The 21,605-nt window shown below is 37.0% G+C and overlaps 1 protein-coding gene across 2 annotated transcripts in view; it reads right to left on the reverse strand.

Moving 5' to 3' along the window:
• Window positions 1-21,605, reverse strand: part of RB1CC1 (RB1 inducible coiled-coil 1) — a 69,680-nt gene that overhangs the window by 19,596 nt on the left and 28,479 nt on the right. For both annotated transcript variants that reach the window (XM_058668627.1, XM_058668626.1), the window contains exons 8-16: window positions 19,213-19,383; window positions 17,414-17,598; window positions 17,018-17,204; window positions 16,853-16,934; window positions 16,214-16,275; window positions 14,634-14,737; window positions 13,397-13,523; window positions 11,419-13,316; window positions 434-599 (exon numbers count right to left, since the gene is read on the reverse strand). In XM_058668627.1, the coding sequence (XP_058524610.1) occupies window positions 434-599; window positions 11,419-13,316; window positions 13,397-13,523; window positions 14,634-14,737; window positions 16,214-16,275; window positions 16,853-16,934; window positions 17,018-17,204; window positions 17,414-17,598; window positions 19,213-19,383 (2,982 nt within the window). The remainder of the gene's footprint in view (window positions 1-433; window positions 600-11,418; window positions 13,317-13,396; window positions 13,524-14,633; window positions 14,738-16,213; window positions 16,276-16,852; window positions 16,935-17,017; window positions 17,205-17,413; window positions 17,599-19,212; window positions 19,384-21,605) is intronic.

Below are 21,605 nucleotides of genomic sequence, written 5' to 3' on the forward strand. Positions count from 1 at the left end.
ATTAGTAAGTTCAACACTGTATGAGCCTAATAAAAAAATTACAAAAGAAATGTGTAATAAATTTGTACTGAACAGCAAGTAATTTAACAGGATTTTAGACCTCAGGAGAAATTACTGAATATCTTTTTAGTAGTATAAACATCAGAATTAGAGAAAACTAATATACTTGTCATGAGGTCCAAAGATCAATCTAAAATAGGTACTGAAGAAACCAGACACAGTATTCACATCTCCTAATTCATATTCTGAAGCACCTGATATAATCAGATAACATAATTACTGTTAAAATTATTTTCAAGATGTGCTTTTATAGTGAAAATATTTAATGAGAATTAATAGATTCAATATAAGGAAAATCACAAAAAAATATAACTACAAGATGAAATTAATTTGTGAGCTTGCATCTGGTTGGTCTGGGGACAAAGGTGCATACCTGCTGCTCTGCAATCAAAGATGTTCGAACATTTTGCATTTCTTCGTTCTTTCTTTTTTCTTGCTCTTCAAGCTGTTCTAGAAACTTAGCTTTTTCTTCCTGTAGTTTTTCCTGAAGTTCAGCAACTAAGCTTGAAGAATCTTCCCTGATGGACTCAGTGGCAGAACTTAAAAATTAAATATAGTATTACTTTAAAAAAAAATAGATCCAATTAAAATACATATATTTTTCTTCACATTTTGTGAAAGTATTTTCTACATGAAGTCAATCTAAAAAAGTAAAAAAAGGCAAGTGAAAGATTGAAACATATTAGCCAACAATAAATGGAAGACTAAATTAATTCAAAATGATGTGATCTGCATGTAGAAAAATATGTTCTCTCAAAGTTACCTTCAAACTTCAGTTTTGTGATGGCTGTTACTGTGACTTTTCAACCACAGCCACTTTGCAATTAAAAACCAACCCTGGGCTCGGCAGCGTGGCCTAGTGGCTAAGGTCCTCGCCTTGATCCCATGTGGCCGCTGGTTCTAGTCCTGGCAGCTCCACTTCCTCTCTCTCTCTCCTCCTCTCAGTATATCTGACTTTGTAATGAAAATAAAATAAATCTTTAAAAAAAAAAAAAAAAAAACCAACCCAAAAATGGGGTTGGTGCGATAATATAGCAAACTAGTCCTCAGCATCCTATATGGGTGCCAGTTCATATCCTAGTTGCTCCACTTCTGATGAAGCTCCCTGCGAATGGCCAGGGAAAGCAGCAGGGGATGGCCCAACTGCATGGGCCCCTGCACCCAAGTGGGAAGGAAGGAGGGAAGGAAAGGGAGGGAGAAACTGGAGCAGAACCAACAAAACTACATAGAGTAATTTTCAGCCAAACAGAATCATCCTAGGAAGAATGAAAATAGTTTGGCTCAAACTGTGTATGTATAAAGGCAACACGCTAATTTCTAGGTTTCTTGCATCTGTGGATTACCTGATACACTCAACTTCAGGTCAGGGTCAATTCTGAGATGAGATGCCACAGGTACCAGATATTTCCAGGCACACACATATGCATAAACACCATCATCTCTTTAAGATACTATCATCCCCAAACATATCACCAAACACTCTGGATGCTTAGCACAGGCTGTATGATACACTGACCAGAAAGGTCATAGCAAAGAAAAGGGAGCTTATGACATAATGAGCAATAATAAGCATCCTGTGCTTGGGTCCAGGACTTATTGTGCCTCTATCTATCCAGATGAAGTGACACCGTATGCTATACTGTCTGAATTTCTCAATGATAGTTTTACCTATCAGCCATGTAATTTTTACAACACCTTAGGAACAGAAAAGGCTGATATGAGCAGAATTAAGCCTAGCAATGTTAACAACTGAAACATATTTTTTCCTCAGCAACAGTGATTAGCTTTCTTTAAGGAACAAGCTATTATTTACTTGGGGGAATAGTTAATTTGGGAAGAAAAAAACTACAGTTCAGCAAGGAAAATATATTTTTTCTAACAAAACTAACAAAAGAAACTTAAGATATCTAAAAATTTGTGAACTTCTTCATTCCCAAAAGAAATGTACAAACCTGTTGCTTTGCATACAAGAGTACTTCAAAAAGCTCTCAGAAAATAAATAAAAAAATTACGGTGTAAAGTGGTTTTGAAATCCCTACAGGTGATTTTTTTTTTTCCCAGAATATGCTTGTTGCATGGACTTCTTTGAAATTTGTGTCAATTACAAATTTCTCACCAAAACCAATCTTTTACTTCTAACTTTCCACAAACTTTTTGAAGTACGAGAGATACAGACTATCTTGAAGATTAAATACTCACCCAAAACTGACAATACTGAATTTGGGCCTAGTAATCAACTTTTTCAAATTTTGAGGTTGAATGGAAAGGTGGGAATTATCCAATTAGAATGCTCCAGACCTATACTCACCCAGATCCTCATCACTGCATCATGTAAGGTGATGACTTACAGCAACCCATGCAAACCACACATCAATTCTACTCATCTCACTGTACACAGGCATACAAGAAAACCTTTTCCCCTATATTTGCAAAAATGATATATACATAATATTCTTAATTTTATGATTTTTTTGAAAGGTTAGGTAGAATAACTATTTACTTATGGGCCATTTGCATCTCTTCTATTATTTGTTTATAGCTTCTGTGCACTAATTCAAGGATTATGTGCTTTTTACCAATCTCTTCTCTGGCTGTTGTCCTCACAATTTGCTTTCTAATATAAGTAGGTCCAAGCTGTGAAAGCATTAAACATGTGAGTGCTTGCATGTGCTTATACCAGCATTGTTCTTCAAAGGTTTATGCTATGGGATAGAATACTCTCTACATTAAGTTCTGGGCTCAAGACTGCCAATGAAAGATACAAACAGATGAAGAAAAATCCTGACAAGGTTATCTAGTGTGCTGCAGACACACTGGTGTCCAGATACTTGGACAATGTGAGCTTCCAAAGGTCTTCTAATAAGCTGCCTACTCTGGCATCTCTGGATGACTGCTGAGGTCTTCCAATAACTCTAGGAGCCTCCTAAGGAGTTTCCAGCTGACACTCAGTGGGTACATTCATGGCCTTTAAAATTAATCACTATGAAACTGGCATTGTGGTGCACTGCATTAAGTTGTCATCTGCAGTGCCAGCCTGCAGTATAGGTACCAGTTGGTGTGTCAGTTGCTCCACTTCCAATCCAGCTCCATGCTAATGCACTGCTGAGGAGCAGTGGGAAATGGCCCATGTTCTTGGGCCCCTGTATCATGAGACCAGGAAGCAGGTCCTGGCAATCTACATAGCTCCAGTGTTATCTCTCCCTCTCTCAGTTAATTACTATTTGGATAAAAAGCAAAAATGATTCATTTATCACTTGCTCTCCCAGCATTAATGCAAATTCTAATATTAAGCCCTAATATCTCAGAAAAGTGGTCATTGTTTTAAGCTCATTCCAGAAAAATAAAAATGACTCCACAGTAAAAGAACTCAGAGAAATCTAGAATGTATTCTCTAACCTAATTAGGACTGAGGCAGTAATGCTCCCACTGCCAGTGTAAAGCCCAACTGACAGACCTGGGCACTAAGGAACAGGACGGCAGCTGTCTGAGATTAGCTGGGTAAAGAAGCCAAGGTTATGGGACATGTTTCAGCTGCCCCAACAGATCCTGCCACCCCTTCCTTGGCAACAGCAACAGCTGCTTCTTCCCTGCCTAAGGTGCCGAGTATAAATTCATACAAGGTATCCTCTTCTTAACAAGCTGTTTTAACAACCTATCCCAACTATTTAATTGTTTTCAGTACACTGCTACCTTGAATTGCACATAACCAAGGAATTGAAAAGCTAATCAAGTAAGATTTGCAAATCACTCAATGCAAGTTTTAACACTAAAATTGGAATGTGTACAAGAATGAATACAATGGGAAGGTCAAAATCTATATTGCATCAGGCCATGATTATTCAAATGGAAGCAGTGACCAAGTTTACAACTCAATGTGGGTAATTAATACTCTGTGGACTACCTGAAACCAGAATCATATCGCCAACATAAATGAAAGGATACTTCATGGTAGGCAAATTCAGCCCTTTCATTTGCACTGGGACATACCCACATTATTCACTCACATTGCCTTGCTGTTCTCTTGCTACACGTAAAGCTGAATAATATGAGCATAGACCATCTGTCCCCAAAGCCTAAAATATTTAGTACCTATTCCTTAACAAAATTTTGTCAAACATCTTTGGACGAATTCTCAAAAGTTATGTTCCACAGAAACTTGGTGCAATTCTGACTTTCAGGATTCAAGAGTCTAAAATTATTTTCATTACAACACTAAGATGTTATCTTTTTACTTTGTTGACATGTTCACTTATGGTAAAATTTCTGGCACCTGACAACAAACTGATGACAACTGCATCAACTCTATAACCATTTGTCTTTCACTAGAAGGTGAAAAAGGACAGCTTTTCCTCTTAAAAACAAACACAAAAACAAAACACTGATGTTAAGAATCATTAAGTAGTTCCACTGTGGTTTTTTTTTCTTTTTCCTAAGTCAAAATAACTAATCCATGATGTCACCCCAACCCTCCAAAAAGAAAAAAAAAATACGGGATAAAAGATTTAAGTTGTGACAGTAGTACCAGTAAATGATTCTGAACAAATTCACTGAATGAGTTTCACATTCCACAGAAAACCTAATGTTCAGATCATTGCTTGCTGAATTTGAATACAGTGACCAGAACCACCACAACTACATGAAAAGACTAAACATTTATTTTTTTCTATTAGATTAGGGGATGGTTGAAGGTTGTTCCAAATGTCAATCAAAATGCATTGCTATAGAGTAGGTAAAAGGATTTCAAATACAAAACAATGCTACTCTTCAAATCTTCATTGTAGCAAACAATTTCCATATGGGGCAGATATTTTCCCTAAGCAACTAAGCCAACAATTTTGGAATATCTCTACATCCCAAGCTGCAGTGCTCAGTTCCACTTCCAACTCCAACTTCCTATTATTATACACACCCCATTAGGGCAGATGATGGCTCAACTGGTTGGTACCTGCCACCCACTGGAGGAGACCTGACTGATGTCTTGGTTTCTGTCTTCAGCCAGATATAACATTTGTCACTGACTGCATTCCACATGTAAACACGTAAAGGGGTTGTTTTTAAGTGACCCCCCCCAAAAAAAAAACCCTTAAACTTCTTGGTTTCAATTTTTAAGTACAGAAAAATAGTGTTCATGGGTTTGCTTAATGGATGATAGCTCATAACAAAATGTGACTACATATTACTAGTAAACACTAAATCGTCTATCTGATCCTTTGAAGAACAAGTTTAGTAAATTCTGGTGTAGAAGGGTCTAATGGCACGTATAGTGAAAGGGTTCAGAAAAAACTTTGAAAAATTTGAGAAGCGTAAGCATTAAAAGATCTAAATTCAAGAATAGCCCCAACCAATTCCAACACCTGAGAATCAGTAATCAATTACACCATTAATGGGCTGGGCAACTATTTCCCTGACTTCAGGGAACTATTTAACCTTGGGTGATGGAATCCCAATGCTTCTACAATTTACTAGGTTAGCAGTATTCAACAGTTAAAACAATTGGTACAGCAGATGCTGGGATGACTTACACCCAGACTCTTTAATATAGAAAACTACTGACAAGGCCAAATAAAATCTCAAGAACAATACAGCACTTAACATGACACAGAGGTCTCAATCACGTTCTTACTCAACCTAAACATGTTCCCAAACACTTGCACTGGACTAGCATACAACTTTTTCAGGTGACAATTCAAATTCAATGGCTATTTCAATTATGAGCTCTTTGCTGGTTCAAATCAACAATGCCACCACTACCTGAGCAAGAGTTATTAGATTTGGCACCTATCTAACCCAGCCATTCACCCCCTCCCCACCCGTATGGATCTAAAGAAGGGATCACCAAACTTTCCTTGTAAAGGGTCAGATAAGAAAAGGTTAGCTTCATGATCTCTGTTGTAACTACTATCTCTGTCTAAAGCAGCCATAAATAAATGGTAAATGATTCGAGGGTAGTGGTGGAGGCTGTATCCCAATGAAGCCACAAATTATTTCATAATACACAGGTATGTACCAATAGTCCTAGGGGATGCCTAAAGTAGGATAGTACCAAACCCTATACTACTTCCTAAAAAACAAACAAAACCAAAAAACAAAATTGTGGCAATTTCACTTATAAATTATGCACAAGACTCACACATACAAAACAGGTGACTGTCACTCCATTCCCTCACGGTATCTTATCATACTTCTTGCAGCTTTCCTCTTGTAATATTAAGTCTATCTGAACAGGTGAAGTGACAAAACACCACAGGCTTGACAACAGTGACCTTTGCCATACTTCAGGAAATCCTGACCATGAGGAAGAGCAGAGGAAAAGGACCCTCAGAATGTAATCCCTGACAAAAAGATTTGATTTTACTTACAAAGTGTATAATTTTGAGGCTATATCAACTCCTAACTTCTCTATCATAATTAGCTGGTAGCAACTACAAAGAGCAAATCAAAAATCAAATCATAGCTTATGTTTGATACTTTTGGAAGGTCACTTGAGTATCTTAACTATTTCTTTATTCTACAAATTCTTTGGTGGGTAGTGGTGTAAGTCTAATTGATAAAGATGCTAGTTTCTTGTGATTCTCAAGAACAGCATGCTTCTTAATGGCTAAGCAGTAACAACCACAACATGCTTCTTCATGGCTAGGTACTTGTTACAACTTAGCATTTCCTATACCTAACTGAGAAGTTCATGGCAGATATGAATTCCACATGGAGTCTTTGGCAAACTATATAAACAATCACAAAGACTCTAGAGATTTTAAACCACTTTTTCTTTTAAATTATTTTTGTGGCATGCTACTGGGTCCTTGGGCAGACTGGCAGCTGACAATGGGGCTTCTAACTGACCAGGACACTGTAGCCTCTTGTTATGAAGCTCCTGCCTAATCCATCAAATCAGGAGTTTGCACAACAGCACTCCCCATTTGACAAATCTGGCATACAAGAAACAGTTCAAGCATCCAGGAGTTTTCAGTTCCTTTTACATTGCCTCTCACCAGCCGTATGATAGAGAAAAAAACAGCAGGTCTGGTATCCTGATGATTCTATACAATGTGCTCAAACTCTTCAAAGCAACGTAAAACTTATGGTCCTGCTGAGTAAACCTGAAGAACAGCAGTGAAGGTAAATCTGCGCTGACATTATGGCAAGCAGTACAACTGAAGAAATGGCCAGTGATACAGAAATGCACTTAAGAGATTGGCTAAAAGGTTGAGTGGGTTAAGTGAAGTATATGAAATGTACTAAATTCAAATTTGGTGACAGACTGTTTGTGAAAGAGGGATATGGATGATGCCTTATATACAAGCACATGTGAGGCTAGTTAAGTCTTTTGAGAACTATGTTCTACTTCAAATAACCAGTTAGTCATCACACTGTCAAGCTGAAATTTTCAGTTACCAATAAATATCTTTTTCCACTCACATCAATCTTCGTGTAACAGACTGGTAAAGATGTGCCCAATAAGGAAAGACAAGAGGCTAGACCTGAGTTCAGCAACATGGCTTAACATACATCAAGTAACAAACACTGAGTCCTTGCACTGCATGCAGTTCCCTAGAGAATGACCACTTAGTGGCAGTGACTACATTAGACCACATCGATGGTGAATGAATAGCAGCGTGCTCACCAGCAGTTATTCATGACTTTGACCAGTCATGTCAAAAGCTACTGAACATTCGATTTAAAAGAATCACTTGTAAGTACAGGAATCCACTTCCAGTGAAAAGATGTGTATCCATGATCCGATACCCAGCAAAGTTTTTGGTCATACCACCTATGCCACTTCCTATTTAGACTGAGGCAATGATAGTCCAAACTATTTAAAACTTTTTAAAAATATTTAATTTTATTGAAAAGGCAAATTTAAGGGGAGAAGGAGATGGAAGATTTCCCTTTTGTGGTTCACTCTCCAAATGGCCACAACGGGCAGAACCTGAGTCCATCTGAAACCAGGAGCAAGGAGCTTCTTCAGGGTCTCCCACGTGAGTGCAGAGTCCAAGGACTTGGGTCATCCTCTATTGCTTTCCCAGGCCACAAATGGGGAGTTGGATAAGCAGTGGAGCAGCTGGGACACAAACTTGTGCCCATATAGGATGCCAGCACTTGCAGGTGGAGTATTAACCAACTGAGTCATTGTACCAGCCCCCAAAAGATTGAGGACTTAACAGTGCTAGATAGCTGCTGCTTTGTAATCAGGATAATGTCCAAATGTAGTGCATGCTCTAAATCAGAGATCACTATTTGACTTGAATTTTCCCACATTGGGAATACAGAGATGGGGGCCAGCACTATGGTTAAATCGTGGCATGTGAAACCAGTTTTGGACACAGGAAGACTGGATCCAATCAAGGCTGTTTCAGTTCTGATCTAGTTTTTGCTAATGTACCCAAGAAGGCAGCATCAGATTCCCAGAGTGCCTGTGACCTGCTACTAATGTGGCAGGACATGGATGAAGCTCCTGGCTCCCGGTTTTAGCCAGGTCCAGCCCTGTAGTAGCCTTTGGAGTGCCAACCATCAAATGGAAGAAGGGAATAAATGGAGAAGTCTGGAGCTGGCACTGCGTTGAAACAGCTCTCTGCTAATGTGCCTGGGATTGTAGTGGAAGATGCCCACTCTGCACCCAGAAGAAATTCACCTGAGACTCAGAAGAAATTCCAGGATCCCAGCTTCAGACTGGCCTAACCCTGCCCTTTTGCAGGTATTTAGGAAGTGAACAAGTGAATGCAAGATGTTACTTTCTCCGCACTAGCCTCCATGTCTATCTATCAAATAAATAATCAGAAAGAGACACAGAGAAATGATAAATTTTTACATCCTGCCTGTACAAATTGGCTGTTGGCCCGGTGCAGTAGCCTAGTGGCTAAAGTCCTTGCCAAGCATGTGTTGGAATCACTTATGGGTGCAGGTTCTCATCCAGGCAGCCCCACTTCCCATCCAGCTCCTTGTTTGTGGCCTGGGAAAGCAAAAAAGCTGTTTCCTACATTAGTAACTCTTGGATACTTACGACTCTTCATTCTGGCAAATATACAGGCAAAGGATACTGTTGCATGGATTACTAAACCTCATGTTCTATGAACAAAAGGTTGCTCCTATTCAAGGAGGGCAAAGACAAACATTACTGTAACCTAATGGGGTTTTTTAGGAGAGGATGTTGGTTTTGGTACTGGCATGATCAGCAGTGAAGAATCAACTAAAAACTATACAAATGTATTACAGGAAGTATAATTAATGGCAGTATCACTTTTAAAGGGCTATGTTTTTTTTGTCTTTTGGGAATTGTTTTATTTTGAGAACCATGATGATTCCTATTTTGGCTCATTTTGTTGCCAAAAATGCTAAGATTCCATTCTTTTTTCATGACAATGTAGTATTCCATAGTGCATTTGTACCACATTTTTTTTTTAATTATTTATTATTTAACTTCAGTAATTACATTGTATTATGTGACACAATTACATAGATACTTGGGTTCTCCCCACCCCTCCCCAAAGGGCTATGTTTTAGTCTTACCTTTTGGAGAGAGGTTGAAAATGACTGTAAGAATATGAGGTATATAAAGTTGAATCATGTCAGACATAAACATGATATTTTAAGTGTTTTTATTTGAAAGTGCAATAGGGGCTGACCTATTTGTTATCTATTCAGAATTGCCCTCATTTCTTTTACTTCATCCACAATACAATGCAGACATTCTACATTTCCCAGCAACCTATGTATACTTTTCCCCCATATGTATATTTCTATATTTGCCATTGAAAGCCCAGGTTTTCAAGAAGCTCAGGCTTATTCTGTAGTCAGCTAAAGTTTCACAGTAGTGGACTGTGAAAGATTAGATTTTTTTTTTTTCTGCACAAGACTACCCATTAGTGCTGTGAAGAGACTGCATTGTTGTAGCAGCTTCCTAACAATCACAAATCATCAGCTTTGATGGATGCTTCGATTTTCTGGTATTTCACTCAGAAACTCCATAAAAACTCTAAAAACCAACTTGGATCAGGTTCTTAGAGGTCTTCCTGGGCTCTGACTTTAACATTGTATCTTCTCTGGACTGTAGTGTTCACCTGTAGCAATGATCCTGCTAAAACAGGGAAACCCCATAATAATTGGATATCATATCTAACTCCTTATGGAAAAGCACTTTACCAAACTCTTCATGTTTTAGTAACCAATCAACTTGGACTGTCTTCCACCAAGAATTGGTTCAGAAGAATTTAGCCAAAATCTCCCAACTACCATAGGTATTCTCTGCTCTCATGTTCCTTCCACCTTCCTTTCTACCTCTACCCTAGCTATAAATTTCAATTTGTTCAAGCTATGTCAAGTGAACTGAGCATGTTTTACAGAGCTCTCTTACGCCTATTTCAGCACTTCTACAATTTTTCAAAAGTTTTATTTTTTTATTTAACTATTTTAGCTAGCGTCCAGCTGCGTATCCCCACGACAAAATTCCTGGATCTTCAGCGGTGACTTGGTAGCTTTTCAGGACCCCAGATCTTTACAACCTTTATGCAAGCACAAATGCTTCTGTTAATCCCCTGAGCACCTCAGGATAAAAACCAGAGTTTCTATTTCCAAACTGTATCCTAATATGTGAGAATTACACATCAGTCAAGCAAACTTTAAAAGTAATAATGCAGCAGAATAGGTTAAATTACGAAATAACCATAAATACGCTCACTTGGAGAATAAAACAACTAATTAATATATTATACTCTAGAAATGGTTTATTAGTCCACATATCCCCATCAAAAGGTTTTAAAATGTAAACAAACCAAAAATCATTTTCTGTGACCAGAAGATAGAAACAGATAGTAACAATAATAAAGATTCAAAGAACAAAAAGCAATCCCAATCTATAGAATCAGATTTGGAATTTGAAACATTATATTCAAGCCACAGAGAAAATAAAATTGCAATATCAATGAAATAATAATGATGATTAACTCAACATATTCTCAAACTGTGATTAGAATTTGCTCAGAGGAATCTTGTACTTTAATGCAAACATAGTGAATAAAAATAAGCAATTTGCAACTTAAGAATTTAGAAAAACACTTAAATATGGATTACGGATTAAGGAAAGAAAAAGAAGCGCCTTAAAATATTTCAAACCTTCTAAAACACATTTTTCAGAAATTCCCAAATATTGAGATTCATTTTTTTTAATTACTAGTATGGGGCTAGGGTTATATATTTTTTTGTATACAAGAAAGAGTGACGATTGAGAAATAAAAGCTTTTTCTTCACGAAAGTATTCAAATTACTACATTTACCTACTGATTTAAACAAGGTTTTATGGTTATACACAGCCAAGTTGAATCACCAATTTTAACTGTCTAATTATACACTGAACTTAATTCTTACCTTTTTGCTATTTGATCCTCAAGGTGCTTAATTTTTTCTAATAACTCTTTCTCAACAACATCTCTCTCCAATTTGAATTCTTTTAGTGCAGTTTGAACGGCTTCATCTTTTTCACAAGTAAGTTTCTCAATTAACTGTTCTTTATCTTGTTCACCGCGCACAACCAATTCCTCTTTGTCTTTCTCAAGGTGCTGTATAATAGCTTGATATTTCTCTTCTTGTTGACTGATTTTTTCATCTTTCTGTTTTTCAAGAGCACTCAATTCTGAGTCCAGTCTAGTCTGCATTTCAACTATTTGTTCTTTTAGGTTTTGTTCCATCTCAAATGCTTGGTGATGCAAAGATGTTACTTTGTTTAATTCAGCTTTCAGTGCATTACATTCCTGTTCATGTCTACTAATCAACTCTGAAATGCAATGATCTTTTTCAACTGCCATTAAAGTCCTTAACTCTACTAGGCCGACCTGATAATTTTCATTATTATCCTGAATCTTTTGGTTTAACTCACTTATTTCTGTTCTCAAATTTTCTGTTTCCTTTTCAAGTAGAGATTTCAAGGTCTCCTTCTGCTGGGTTCTGCTTTCTTCCAACAAAAGCTTGACTTCATCAGTTTCTGCTTCTTTCAATGCAAGTTCAACTTCTAACTTGCATCTCATGTCTGACAAGTCAGAAACTTTGTGTTTTAACTCCTGCAGCTGTTCTTCCTTCTCCTGGACCATGGCAGCATGAGATGCTTGTAACTGCTCCATTTGTTGTTGGTTTTCCTTTTTCAATTTCTCCACAGAAACGTTGTGGTCTTCCATAATTTTCTCAAACTCCCGTGTGTGCCTGACGTGCAGTGTATCCTCTAGTTCCTTCAGATGCCTTTGCTCTAAGGACTGAAGTTCTTCCCTTAGTAACTGTATCTTCTCATCGTTTTCAACATGGAGCTTCTTTAAATCTTCTAATGCTATTTGTCTAGAGTGTTTCAGTTCTGCAATTTCACAATTTTGAGTATGCATTAAATTTTCCATCTCTAACAACTTCTGATCTTTTTCATTATGCAGGCAGACCACAGCTTCTTTTTCTTGTTTAACTAAAGCAAATTCATTATCTTTATTTTGTAAAACCTCCTCAAGACATGCTAAGTCTCCTTTCAATTTTTTAATTTTGATTTCATTTTCTTCACTCTCCTTTATTAGTGCATCAAGTTTACTTTCATATTCATTTTTTAAGGACTGAAGTTCTTTTTGATGTTTCTCTTTTAGTGTTATTTCTAGGGAATATTTTACTTTTTCAATAATGTTTCTTATTTCCACTGCTGTACATTTTAAAGAATTTGAGAAGTCACACTGTTCTTTTTGTACAAAAGTTCTGAAATGACAAAGGTCTTCCTTGATGCTTTGTATACTGAAATGAGAGTCATGGGCAACAACTCTACATTTTTCTAATTGGACATTTAGAGAAGCACAATCTCCAAAATTTTCTTTGCAAGTATTTGTATCCTGCATGCGTCTACTGTCTATTGCATTGATAACTGATGAATAAAGTGACTCCACCATCATTTCTGGGCTCTGTGGATCACTTATAGGATTCGGAGACGATAAATTTTCTTCTATTACAAATTCATTCACAGCAGACATAAAATCTGATTCTGGACTTTCTGCTAATGAATCCAAATCTAAAGAAACTTGATGAATAGTTTGTTCTATATTTGGATGGGGAATAGTTTCAAAATCAAATGTATGTGCATCAATGCTATCTGGAGATAATTCTTCCAAGGGACATACTGTAGGACACAAAGGATCCTGAACAGTGAGTGGGGGAGGAGTTCTTGGTGAGGTAGTAGCTGTCATTCCTGTTGCACTTTCTATCCTTGGTGATGAAGTAGACTGTGGGGAGGCCTGACTTACAGATGCCTGAAAGAGAGAGAAAGGGTTTAAAAAGTCATAGATATTTTACACTAATAAAGATAAACGTTTGAAAGAATTTCATTTGCCTTTTGTTCATTGAGCAGATCTGTAATGGTCTGTGACATTTCATCCAAACTTTGTGCTGCCTTTACCAAATTATGTAGAGCGAGTACATGCTGGTGCAGAGGTTCAAAGTCACAAAGTAAGGGAACCCTGAAACACAATGCAAACAAATGAGAATTTTGGTCTCTTCTGTTTTTTAAGTACTTATTTATTTTTCATCTACTTGACAAGCAGAGGAGGTGGAAGACAGACAGAGAGAGAGAGAGAGAGAGAGAGAGAGAGCGCGAGCGAGCGCGCATGAGGCAAGGAGAGGAGGTAAGGAGGGATCTTCCATCAGCTGACTTAAATGCCTGCAACAGTCAATTCAGGGCCAGGCCTAATACAGAAGCTGAGAGTTCCATTAAGGTTTCCCACATGAGTAGCAGAACACAAGGAATGGAGCCTTATTCTAAAGCCTTCTAGGGTGTGTATTAGCAGGAAGTTAGACTGGAGTTCCTGGAACTCAAATTGGCACACGAATGGATTTCTGAATGGAAAACCAGATAATAACAATCAAGTATTTAAACATCAAAAACTACTAGACCACTGTCATCTCATTTTAAATTAATACAAGAAATATGTAGGGACAGCATTGTGGTTTAATGGGTAAAGCTGACACCTACAATACTGGTATAACATATAGAAGCAAGTTCACACTCAAGCTGCTCCACATCCAGGCTGCTCTAGTTCCAAGTCAATGTCCTTATAAAGGGCGCTGTTACCTACATAATAAATCTGAAAGAAGCTTCTAACTCCTGGCTTTGGCCTGGCCTAATCCTGGCTTTTGCATCCATCTAAGGAGCAAAGCTTTTGATGAAAGATCTCTTTCTGTATCTCTCTCTGTCTTTTCAAACATACAAACAAATGTATATATACACACATACACATTTTAAGAAACTTAATTCATGAAAATTAGAAAGTCAACAACCCATTTTAAGAAACTTGATTCATGAAATTATAAAGTCAACAACATAGAATCTCAAAAGTATCTAAATTCAGAGAAATTAGCAGCAAAGAGGAAAAAAAAAGAATCACATAAAAGGTAAAATTTACTTGTACTTTGTTTTCTTGTCATTTTTATACTACTTGGCAAATTTGTAAAGCAATCAAAACAACAATTCCATCACAGAATATTTCTTTATCTTGCTGTTTCTAAATACCAGTGCTATGTTTTCTGACAGTAAAGTTATAACTCAAATAATAAATTCTAATGACATTTACCTGAGCAGAGGCTGAACTTCCGAAGGACAAAATGATTGAAGAAACTGTAAATCTTTTAATGAAATATCTGGAAGTTCACAGTCAAACTTTCGAGGTTTTTGAGTCTATCCAAAAAAACAAAAAAGGGGTTTTGTCTCAAAAATACATGAAAGACAAATTTATATAGGGTTTCTTACTTTCTTACTTACACAAGTAAAATACAACAAACGACTTTAATATGATTCAATTGAACTAATCACACACACAACAAAATAAAACAAAAAAACAAGAACATTCAATGAAGACCTAGTACACAAAATTTTTTTAAGACCCATTTAACAACTTACACACAAATTCCTGTGCTTCCTCCTATGCTTTTGTTTCTGAATCACGTAAGTAAAAACATTTGTTTCTTTAGGATACAAGCTATTCTTAAATTCTTCTTTGTAGCTTGACTATGAAGACTGCTCTAGACAAGAATCTATTCCTACTACTAGTTAGCATGCCTTGCTCATATAATATGGATAGAAGCATCTATTTTTTTTCCATGTATGATTTCATTCCCTGCCTTTCCCTTGACATATTGATAGTTATCTTCCTAAACACAAAATCTGGGTAAAACTCACTTTTACTGCTTTTTCATAAATACTTAGTATGCCCTATCCTCTCATCTTGTAAAACAAATTTTCTTGAGACATTATCTCAACAGACTTTTTCTTTATAAACAATCATTCTGAATGTGCAGGATCCCAGAAGGGCGTCAGTTCTAGTCCCGGCAGCTCCTCTTCCCATCCAGCTCCCTGTTTGTGGCCTGGGAAAGCAGTTGAGGACGGCCCAAAGTCTTGGGACCCTGCACCTGCATGGGAGACCTGGAGGAAGTTCCTGGCTCCTGGCTTTGGATCAGCACAGCACCGGCCATTGTGGTCACTTGGGGAGTGAAACATTGGACAGATGATCTTCCTCTCTGTCTCTCCTCTATGTATATCTGACTTTCCAATAAAAATAAATAAATCTTTAAAAAAAAATAATAAATTATTCTAGAGTTATGAGTTTAGCAACCCCTTTCTACTGCATCATCTACTCTAAATAAAAAAACAGACATAAAATCATAGGAAGTCCTTGAATATGGAAACACGTTCAAAAACTAAATAGTCATTTGAAGGGGAGGAAAAACCTAAAGCCTCTCAAATTTGTTCAATGATAAAATTTTTGTTCTCATGTAATGACATTAAGAACTCAAGATAATATTGGTTTAGAAATAGGGCACTGTTATTTTTCATGATTTAGTTTCAGTGAAAATTTCATAGTCTATGCTAACTTCAAACATGGGTGAGTGGCAGGAAGCATGAAAGAAGAGGCAAAAGTAGGGGAACAAACACAGGGAGGAAACGACAGGCTAAGGAAAGAAATTGGAAGAACAAGACAAAAAAAGAATATTTCTACAAACCAATCTTAACAGTTAAGTATAAGACATTCCACCTATGTTATGAAGAGTTGATCAATAATCAAAGTTCTAAAAATAAGACACTAATGTTTATTTCTGGAAAAAATATTTTGAAACATATACTAAATCTAGTCACAATTAGCAAATAAATACATACACAAAAGGAAGGAGGCCAGGAGTCCAGTCCCCTAAACAGGCGATTTCTTAAAAAAGATTTCCCTGTATAGAGAAGTTGACAATACAATCACTTCAGCATATTATTTCAGACAAAAAACTATTTAAATCCTACAGTTTGATAACACTTTACATGAACACCTTAATTGATTTGACTGTATAATCTTTAAAAGGAATGTTTCTCGAGTCTGTGGATGCACTCACTTTGTGGACTTTGTCAATCAATAGACCTTAGAAACATTTTCTCAGCCCTTGAGCAACAAAATCAACAACTTCTAAGAACCATCAAACCATCTTTCCCACATTGAGATCTCTAAGGCGCCATTAAATGACCGTTTCCTTCCCTTCCTCCCGTGTGGACACAGGAGGAAAAAAAAACTGAAGTATTTTCCCATCTACCTTCCTCCATATCTGACCCGTCTTACCCTAATGAGAGGCTCACTGAGCATGTCATTCCTCTAAACTATGTAAACAATATTTAAAAGAAAACAATAAGGTTTTAAAAAACTAATTTTTTTTAGATTTCAATGGCAATTAAAGCAGTGAATAATGATGCAGATAAATCTATGAAATAAAAACACTGATTTCCATTCAAAAAAAGCTACTGATGAAAAATACTTACTAAATACCTTCCCAAAGGATTCCCTTTTTGACTTTTCAGCTTCATATAATTGTTTTCCATCTTTGACTAAAGCACCAGCCCACTGGAAGAAGAAAGTATACGGTTATGATTTCCACCAAATTACAAAATACAAGTATGAAATAAAATACAGTTTAACTTGCATACCTCTCTGTAGTGTTTTATGAACATTTTTCTCCTTACAACCTCAACAACAGCCAAGCAGTACATCTGAGGAACTGTACTGAGGGCTTCCACAATTTTGACTCTTTCTAATAGCTCTATTACAAGGCGGAGCAAGGCTTGTAATTTCTCTCCATCCTGATCAGCATGAAGCATTACAAAACAACACCACCTACAGAATAAAATTCAGTATTTTCAAAACCCATAAGTTAGCTGAAAATAATTCCTGACTGGTAAAACTAAGAGAAAGGTACACAGATTACAGTAAAACAGTAAACTTAAATATTTCAATATACTAGGAAAGAAAAATTGCCCCATCATTAGGGAGAAATAAAACATCAACTCAACACACTCCGAATCAAATATAATTGAATCACTTACTTCAGTCTAACATGTAGATTATTTGCTAGTTCTTGTTTGGCAGTGGTACACTTCTGTTTAATATCCAACAGTTTTCTATGATTTTGCAACATAATCATCAACTGATTTGCATGACTCAGGCACAAATCAGGTAAAACAGACGCATCCTTCAAGTTCTCTGCTCTCATCTGATTAGCTAAAAATCCCTTTGAGAAAAGGTATTTTAAAAGACATTAATTTTGTCTCATGAACAATGTGAATGCTTAATTAAGTCTTCATGTTAAATAGAACTATTCAATTTCAAGTAAGACTTTTAAGAGCCTGTCTTTTTTTTGTTCTGAATAAGGTAACAAACCCTGAATCTGAAAGAAAAGTTACAAAACTTTGATTTTTTTTTCCCAATTAGGGAAAATGAGGACTAAGAATATAAAACAGCTAACCAAAGAACAGTTTTAATAGCTGAACAAAGCAAGAACCTATGCATCTACTCCTATTACACCAGAGTTCAGTTAAAGCATAAATAAAACAGTTATGGAAAAATTACCACTCTTGAAGCATTTACAGTAAACTAGTTACCTCTGCAGTTATTTTTTCTCAAGCTGTGTTCTGACACACATCACTCACAAGATTTTACTGCCAGCAATACAAAGTACAGTGCAATCCTCTGCCTACAGCACTGGCATCCCATATGGGCACCATTCTAGTCCCAGGTCCTCCATTTCTGATCTAGGTACCTGCTTATGGACTGGGAAAGCAGTGGGGGATGGCCCAAGTGTTTGGGCCACGGCAACAAAGTGAAAGACCTGGAAGAAGCTCCTGACTTATGGCTTCTAACAGGCTCAACTCCAGCCATGTTGGCCATCTGGGAACTGAACCTATTGGATAAATCTCCTTGTCTCTCCTCTCTGTAAATCTACCTTTCAAATAAAAAGAAATGAATCTTTAAAAAATTAAAAAAAGAAAAAAGAAAAAGAAAAAAAAATAAAATGACCACAGCAAAACTACTAACTGCCAAGTAACTGAAGTTTATAAGTGCTGCTAAACACATTCACAAAACAAATTCTATCTTCGAGAAAGCATTATCCTTGACCTCGTAACAGTTGTTTGGCTTCTCCTATCAAATACAGTCACATGAAAAGGGAAAGACTACATGAGTTAAAGTTATAACAAGCATCAGAAAATATAAACAGACTCACAGGCACAGATAATGAAGTTAACCCATAGATTTTTTTTAAATTAAGAATACTATGCAAAGAAATGATCAATAGGGTCAAATGTTTTGGTAGAAAATATGGAACTGAATGAACAAATGAAGCACAATGGAATTAAAGAGCTGAAGAAATCAATACATGATGATGAAAATTGAATAAGAATGATGAGAAAAGTCAAATTACCTATCATAAGGCACAGACAACCCAAAGAATGGAAACTACATAAAATGTGTAAACTGAAGGATATGTTGAAAACAGTCATTGAAAGAGGGAAAGCAAGTATGGCCATACAAGGATTTGAAGAGTCTGGGATTTTTTCACCAGTAACATGTCATTAAGTGTCAGATTTACAAAATACTAATGCAGTTAGTTGCAAGCAGAACTATGATAGTTTAGCTTTCAGGCTACATTTATACTATGTATGAATTCACTTAACAATCCCAACCACTAAGAACATGCCTTTCTTCTTCATTAACAGAAACAATATACTAAAAAACTCTAATATTCAAGATTTGAAAAGCAAAATAGAACAAAAAACAACGAAACTTGTCAAACCAACACAGCACATAAAACATTTACACAGATTTTCTTGAGAAAACCAAGAGGTACCTGAGCAAGTTCTTTCTGCTCGTTAACAAGTCGGCCACAGCTGGCGATCATCTGGTCCAGGGCATACAGCCGATCTTCAAGCCCTTTAATAGCTTTCATGTTCTGATTATCAAGTTTGGCAATAGTTTGATGGCATTCTGTTATAAATGGTCGAATAATTCTTGGATCAAGCTAAATGACAAGGAGACACATATGAGCAAACATTACAGGAAATTACTTTAAAATAGCAAAGTTTTGGAGAAATAAAGATGCTAACACAGAAAAGCAAAGGCATGGAAAATTAGCCATATTTTCACAAGATGCTCAATAACAAGATAAATAAAACTAAATAATCACTTCTGAATGCTGATTCTGATTCCTAAAATATACTTTAAGGAATCACACATTTCCATAGGAGTCACATTTTAAGTGATCCTCAACTTGCCTCAGAAAATGTTATTTTCAAACTCTTAGGAAACATAGCAGAAATAATGCCCAAAGCTAATTCTCCTGCCAATCCAGTTTCTAAAACTAGCAACCTTTTCATTCAAACTAATCTCCCTCCTAGGGGGGAAAAAAGGAATAAAATTCCTTTGTTCTTGCTCTCTCTGCAGAGAATTTCTAAACATCAAAAAGTTTCTTACCATTTGCTTCAATGCTACAGATTTGTAGGAACTCATAAACTCTGAAAACAATTTTCACACTTTTCCCTTGGTTGGTGGCGGGGGGAGGAACAAACACTGGCTGATTGTCTACATTTTCTATTGAAACTGTTAGGCAATACTACCAATACCCTTACTTCACTAGATTTAGCACAGCAGGTAACAACTTTACAAACTCTTAGAGACTTCAGTATATTACGCCTTGCTGATTCTTTATAGTATACCTTTGGGATTCTTTTCCCATGTCTAATGTTTAAGCGTAGGTTATCCAGAACTATTCTGCTCTTTGCCCACTTTCCCTCTGCTCTACATAATTTCTCCACTGGGAAGATCAACCCCTTAGCCATCTAAAAAATTCCCAGGCTATATAGCTGCATGCTAATAGCCACATGTGAACCACTTACACTTCTAGGCGACAGGTGGGTGTAAGGTATACATAAAACATAGCAAATTGCATTCTTAAACGTGGTCCCATTTCTAAGACCTCATTATATAGATTAAAACACTCTAAAATCTGACCAAAAGTCTGAATTCTGAAATACTTCTGGAACCAAGGGATGCCTAAAACTCTACTAGCTATTTAAGCCTCTCTCTGTTCCCATATAATGGTTCTACTTAAACACTATCTTCTTCATGATCGCTTCTCCAATATCTGCAATCAAAACGACAGTGGTATGCCTGGAATTGTGGCATAGTGGTTAAGCTGGAACCTGCAACATCACCATCCTATATGGGCCTTGGTTGGAGTTCCAGCTGCTCCAATTCCAATCCACCTACCTTCCTCAAGGTGAAACTGACTGGAAAAAAAACTTGAGGACATCCCAGTGCCATGTAATGAGACCAAGAAGAAGCTCTTCCTTCTGGCTTCAGCCTGGTGCAGCTCTGGTTTCAAACTGTTTAGTCACTATGCCTCCCTGGGGAGTAAACCAGCAGATGGAAGACCTCTCTCTGACTCTCCCTCTTTCAATCTGTACCTCTTAAAGATTGTGGCATTATTTTTACATACTGACTTTTAAACATAACAAACACTAAAAACTGAATTATTCCACTGATACTATCAAGAATCAAGTGGAAGGACCAGGCGTTGTGGATCACCACGTTAACCTGCTGCATGCAATGTCAACATCCGATATGGGAGTGCTAGCCAGAGTTCTGGCAACTGTACTCCTAATCCAGTTCTGTGTTACTTGTACCTCAGAAAACAGCGCCATTACTTAAGTACAGGCAGCAAAAGACTCACTTTGCATATTATTTTAACTACAGCTTGTGAGGTACTGCTTGACGGCTCAGTGGGCAAATCCTCACTTTCCAACTGTTGGGATCCCACATGGGCACCAGTTCGTGTCCAGGCTGCTTCACTTCCCATCCAGCTCCCTGTTTATGACTTGGTTAAATGGTAGAGGATGGCCTAAAGCCTTTGGACACTGCACCCATGTGGGAGACCCATAAGAAGCTCCGGGCTTCAGACTGGTTCAGCGCTGGCTATTGCAACCATTTAAGGAATGAACCAGCAGATGGGAAATCTTCCTCTCTGCCCCTCCTTTCTGTAAATCTGATCTGCATTTCCAATCAAGATCTATCTTTAAAAAAACCTGCAGCTTGATGAATTTATTACAATGTGCAAATATTTTCATTCTGTAGTACTATACAACTGAAAGTATGGCCACAAATCATTAGCAACTAGGAGCTGAAATCAATTCCTAAAACTAGCTGAAATGTTCAACTTTGTCAAAACTACAGTTTCTGCTTTTC

This window comes from Ochotona princeps, chromosome 9 (assembly GCF_030435755.1).
Source record: "Ochotona princeps isolate mOchPri1 chromosome 9, mOchPri1.hap1, whole genome shotgun sequence".
Taxonomy (NCBI): domain Eukaryota; kingdom Metazoa; phylum Chordata; class Mammalia; order Lagomorpha; family Ochotonidae; genus Ochotona; species Ochotona princeps.